At 52.0% G+C, this 5,952-nt stretch overlaps 1 protein-coding gene across 1 annotated transcript; it reads left to right on the top strand.

Annotated features, from left to right (window-relative positions):
- Window positions 1-2,434: 2,434 nt before the first annotated feature.
- hps6 (HPS6 biogenesis of lysosomal organelles complex 2 subunit 3) lies at window positions 2,435-5,571 on the top strand. The gene has a single exon (XM_078565028.1). It carries the CDS (start codon window positions 2,457-2,459, stop codon window positions 5,040-5,042), a length of 2,586 nt encoding a protein of 861 aa, XP_078421154.1. The 5' UTR covers window positions 2,435-2,456; the 3' UTR covers window positions 5,043-5,571.
- The last annotated feature ends 381 nt before the right edge of the window (window positions 5,572-5,952 follow it).

The raw sequence follows: 5,952 nt of genomic DNA, 5'->3' as shown, positions 1-5,952 counted from the left end.
ACCACATTTTTACTTCTCTTTAGTTTTGAAGAGTCATCTGGACTCGAAACATTAACCCTGTATTTCTCTCCACAGATGCTGTCAGACCTGCTGAGTTTTTCCAGCAATTTTTGTTTTTGTTGCTATAGATCCACATTATTGTTACAAAGTACTGAGGTCAATGTAGATGCTGTAGATCCACATTATAGTTATAAAGTACTGAGGTCAATGTAGATGCTGTAGATCCACATTATAGTTATAAAGTACCTGATCCCGGGCTGCATGTTAATTCGTGAAATTAAACAGAGGAGTGTGTAAACAATTGAAGGAGCACCTTCCATTCCTATTTAAGAGAATGTCTGGTATTTCAACACCACCTTCGACAGCTTTCAGCAATGTCTCTAAAGCTCTTTACATAAAAATGAATCGCTTTGGAGTGTAGCGACTTTCATTTTGCAGGTGAATGTGACAACTGTTTTGCACACAATTTGAATGACAATTGCAACTCAACCACCACCATCTTAGAACAGAGGGATGAGCAATAATGCTGACACGAAGAGTCTACAAAGGGATATAGAGTGGGCAAAGTGAGTGGGCAAAAAACATGGCAGATGGAATATAATGTGGGAAAATGTGAGGTTATGCACTTTGGCAGGAAGAATAGAGATGAATATTAATTAAATGGAGAAAGACTGCAGAAAGCTGCAGCACAGATGGATTTGGGGCATAATCTCAGAGTAAGGGGTCACCCATTTAAGGCAGAGATGAGGAGGAATTTCTTCTCTCAGAGGGTGGTGAATCTGTGGAATTCTTTACCGCAGAGGACTGTAGACGCTGGGTCATTAAGTATATTCAAGGCTGAGATAGACAGACTTTTAATCAGTAAGGGAATCAAAGGTTATGGGGAAAAGGCAGGAAAATGGAGTTGGGGGTTATCAGATCAGCCATGATCTCATTGAATGCCAGAACAGACTCGAGCCGAATGGCCTACTTCTGCTCCTACATCTTATGGTCTTATAGGGTCCACACCTGAAAAGAATAAGAAAAAACTCCATTGATTTACGTACAGCAATTCTAAATGTTATTGTTGTTATGCTTCTTTCCTTGTTTACAGTGATTATTAATTTTGAATGCATTCCTATTTGTATACAATAATTAGATATTGCGTATTTGCTTTTATTTGTCTGCCATATATATACTGTAAGGAAATAGGAATAAATGAAGATAAATATTATCCAAAACTAGAGGCCATAAATATCAGATAGTCAGTAATAAACCCAATAGGGAGTTCAGGAGAAATTTCTTTATCTATAGGTTGGTGAGAATGTGGAAATCACTAACCGGGAGAGTGGCTGAGTTGAATTGCATAGATGCATTTAAGGAGAAGCTGGATAAGTACGTGAGGGAGAAAGGAATGGAAGGATATGCTGATAGGGTGAGGTGAAGAGGGGTGGGAGGCTTATGTGTAGCATAAAACCATTGGGCTGAATGGCCTATTGGTGTTGTAAACTCCATTTAATCTTTGTGTACAATTAGGAATGTGCACTTACAGTGTTTGGCTGTTCATTCACATAATATATTTGTGTATATTATGCAGGTATTTCTGTCTATAGAATCACAGACTGGTTTCCTTCTGTTCTGTAGCCATTCGGCCCAGGGAGTTGGTGCTGGCTCTGTGTAAGAGCGATTTTGTATTCAATAAATATATTCTGAATGTGCCTTGTGATTATAGATTAATGTGAATATTGCAAGGTCTGGGGGTTGGGTGTGGGGTAAGGGTCGGTAACTAAAGGGCATGGATTTAAGGAGATTGGCGAAAGGACCAGCGGGGAGAAAGTTTTTCTGAACAGTGAGTTACTGTGATCGGCAATGAACTGGCTGAAAGGGCGGTGGAAGCAGATTGAATACCCACTTTCTGGATAACCCACTTCCAAAAGAAAACAATTGCGGGTGAATGTGGAAAGAGCAGGACTCAGTGGAGACTGTTCTCAGCACAGGCAGGCTGGACTGAATGGGATCCTCCTGTGCAAGGTGATTGATGCAGTTTCTGACCCGGAAACAACTCAGGTCCGGAAGGCGAGGGAGAGGCAGAGAGAGAGGGAGACAAAACCGGGGAGAGAGAGGGAGACAAACCCGGGGAGAGAGAGGGAGGGAGACCCGGGGAGAGAGAGGGAGGGAGACCCGGGGAGAGGGAGGCCGGAGGGAGAGAGAGGCAGACCCAGGGGAGAGGGAGAGAGACCCGGGGGAGAGAGACCCGGGGGAGAGAGACCCGGGGGAGAGAGAGGGAGAGAGAGAGACCCAGGGAGAGGGAGAGAGAGAGACCCGGGGAGAGGGAGAGAGAGAGGCCGGAGGGAGAGAGAGAGACTGACCCAGGGGAGAGGGGGAGAGAGAGACCCCGGGAAGAGGGAGAGACCCCGGGGGGAGAGAGAGAGGGAGACCCGGGGGGAGGGAGAGGCCGGCCCCTGCCCCCGGGCGGGATGAGGCCCCCGGCTCCCGCTCGGCTCCGCCGTCTCTCCGGCTTAACCCACTCTGGGCACCAGCAGCTGCGGGACTTCCTGCGGCCCGAGCCCGGGGCCTCCCCCCGGCCCCGGCCCCGGCTCCGCTGCTCCTCCTCCTCCCGCCGCCTCTTCCTCTACCGGCCCGGGGGGAACCGGCTGCTCAGCCTGGAGCACAGGCCGGCCCGGGGGCCCGCTCCAAGCCCGCTCGACAGGAGCTTGCCCCCGGCCGAGCGGCTGCTGGAGGTGCTGGAGCTGGAGAGCCCGGGCCCGGAGAGCCCGGGGCCCCTCACCGCCCTCATCACCCAGCGCGGCCGGGCCGAGTTCTGGAGCTGCCGGGAGGCCGGGGGCTGGCGCTTGCTGCAGGCCGCCGAACTCTGCTCCGATCCCCGGGCTCGGGTACTGTCAGCCGCCTGGGCCGGTCACTCCATCACCTGGTGCGAGGAGAGGCCCTGGGCCGGGGCCCCGCAGCGCTGCCTCTGCAGCCGGAGATTGGGCCCGGGCCCCGGGCACAGCGGCCTCTCCCTGGGGGCTGTCCGCTTCCTCATGCACAACAGCCCGGCCTACAGGCTACTGGCGGCCGGGGAAGCAGTCTACCTGCTGCCTAGCAACAGCCCTAGCGACCGCCCCATCCCTAGCAACGGTCCTGGCCACTGTCCGGAGCCTGGTCACTGCCCCAAGCCGAGCCACTGCCCTGGCAGCTCTCCCTTGCCTGGTAACTGCCCTGGCAGCTCACCCTTGCCTGGGAACTGCCCTAGCCCCATGAGTAACGTGGTCAAGTTCATCCTGATCTGGGACCCCCAGGAGGATACCTTGACCATCACCAGCCTGGCTCGAGGACCACTGGGCACCAAGAGACTGCTCCCTGGGGACTCTGATTTCAGGGGGCTGGTTGCAGACACCGCAGGCCTCTTGCCTTCTCTCCCATTACTGGACATCAGGGCAGTCTCCCCCTGTCCAACTGGACTTCTACTGGCCACGGCCAACGGAGAGGTCAGCCTGGTCCAAAGTGACGGGACAGTCCGGCTCCTCTGCTGCCTGAACAGCAACCCCCCGGACGAGGACTCGATGATGATGGAGCTCTGCGGGACTACCTTGGCCTGCACGTTGGGCAGGACTCTGCAAGTGTTTAACACCGAGACAGGTCGGATGATGGAGGAGACGACTCTGGAGGTCCAGCCCCTGGCCCTGCTGGCCTGCCGGGAAACCAGCGAGATCCAACTACTTGCAGAGGATGGTGTCTACGGCCTTGGGATTCACCCCAGTCACTCCAACACCGCATCGGGGTGGGGAAAAAACCAGTGCCAGGAGATGCTGGAGCAACTGGTCTTGGAGGAAGCCTGCAAGTATTACCAGAAAAGGAGCTTGAGTCGCAGCAGGTTGACGGTGGAGAAGCTGAAAAGTGAGGCAATGTTCCAGGCGCCTCTTGCTCTCTGCTCCATCTTGCAGAACCAACTCCATCTCAGGAAGACTGGCCACTATAACGAGCAGACCTACAGCAAACTGCACAACATCATGGCTGGGGAAGTACAAAGCTACACCAATTTGGAGGAAGCCAAGTCCTTCATTGTAAATGGATCAGAGAGTGAGGTTGCCACTTACATGGAGGAAATAACCGAACAGGAGATTCAGAGGCTGCTCCACTGTCAGCTTGACCGGGAGGCTTTGGTCTATTTGAATTCCATTTTCAACACCTTCCCAAGGGAAGCTTGGAAGGCTGTCAAAAGGACACTGCACCTGCACCAGAACAGTGAGGGGTCCCTCTCCGCCAGAGCCACCGCTGATCTGTGGAGGGTGGTACTGAGTCCAGGTCTCCCATCCGACCAGCAGGTCACCAGCAACGGAGTGGTACCAGTCTTCGAGCTGACCTGCGGCTTGCTCTACCGGTTCCAACCCAAGTGGCTGCCAAAGTTTGTCGAGCTGACTCAGCAGCATCTGGCTGCTTGTCGGAACTATGGAAGTAGTGAGGGGCCAGAAAATGCCCCTCTGTACAAGAGAGCTCTTTCAGTCATCCCGCCAGCCTGCGATGGTGGGGCCGGAGACCCCACCGATACGGCTATTGAGCTCCTGCTGTGCAGTAAGAGGCCGAACGCCATAATCCAAGCAGTTCGGATCCTGATTGAGCGGAGGATGTGGCAAAGGGCAGTGGAGGCCGCTTGCAGGTTCTCACAACAAGGGCCGCTGCTGAAGAAGGAGCTTTTTGCTGCCATGATATTCCAGGTCTCCCGGCACCGAGCCCTGGATCCGTACTTGGAGGAGATTTGGGAACTGTGCCCTGAGGATGCCACGGTCACAGACGTACTTGACATCATCCTGGGATCTGTGCCCTCCTCAAGCTATGAGCCTGGACCATACTCGAGCGACAGTAACCAGCTGACCATCGGGCTCCTGCGGCCACTGCTGGCCAAAGTGTTGACACGGGGTGCAGATCAGCGGAGCGCAGACATGGGTGAGGAGCTAAAGACACTGGTCTTCCCTCCGCCCACACCACCAAGGCAGAAGAAAGCAGCCAGTCAATCCAGCCTCCTGAACTCTGAACCTAGTGCTGAGGCAAACAAGCCATTGTGAACACTACTGTATAAAGACTGTGAAATACCAAAAGGTTTACACTTTTTGCTGTGAGGTCGAGTTGAAAATTTCCCTGAGGTATTGTTTAATGTACTGTTGTTTAAAAATATCAGGTAAATTTTATAATAATGCTGCACATGATAAAGACAATGCCCAGCTGGCGAGTGCAAGAACAATGACTTTTATAAACCCCCTGACCCCATTTTGTTTGAAACATTTCTTACACCTAATACAACAGGGAGATCAACGGTGGGCCTGTATCCCGGAGGTGCTGGGTGGATAGTAGGCGCAGAAGCAATGCTGCCCTGTTTTACTCACCAAGGCACCTTTCATTTCAAGCAGGTCATTAAGCAGTTTTGCCAATGCCCACCATCGAGATTCTGTTTTAATTATGTGCCATATTATCCTTGCCCTTGTTTTCATTGGGCTAACACCTGGCTCGATTGAGAAATGGGGTTTGGAAAAGATGGTTGAGAAAGAACACCCTTGAGTGTTAAATTCAGAAATGAATAAACAAATGTCTTATTTATCTTAATTGTATTTACTACTTGTTTTTCTCCGTTTAATAATGTTTCTCATGAAGATTTTACTTGTATTAGGATAGACGAAGGCTGCAGTGTGATGCAGTTGACGTGGCATCTGTGGCTTAAATCACCCACTACCAGAAAGGAGCACCTCCCTGAGGTAGGGTATGCTCACTACCTGTGACCTTCACGATGTGCATTTGTAGCCGGAGAGATTTCTCAGCCCCATCACGTCGTCAGAGCAATCTGCCCCTTGTGTTGTGTGACTAGCTTGAGAGATTGCAAGCCACGCCAAGAGACCGAGGTTTTGAAATCCTCGTTTCAGCTCTCCTTACCTACTGTTAATATGACCTGGCTGGTAGGATATAGGGTCAGGCACTGCCTGG

The sequence above is a fragment of the Cetorhinus maximus genome, chromosome 20 (genome assembly GCF_964194155.1).
Source record: "Cetorhinus maximus chromosome 20, sCetMax3.hap1.1, whole genome shotgun sequence".
Classification (NCBI taxonomy): Eukaryota; Metazoa; Chordata; class Chondrichthyes; order Lamniformes; family Cetorhinidae; genus Cetorhinus; species Cetorhinus maximus.
The sequence above is the reverse complement of the archived record's forward strand: the minus strand, read 5'-3'. Positions and strand labels throughout refer to the sequence as shown.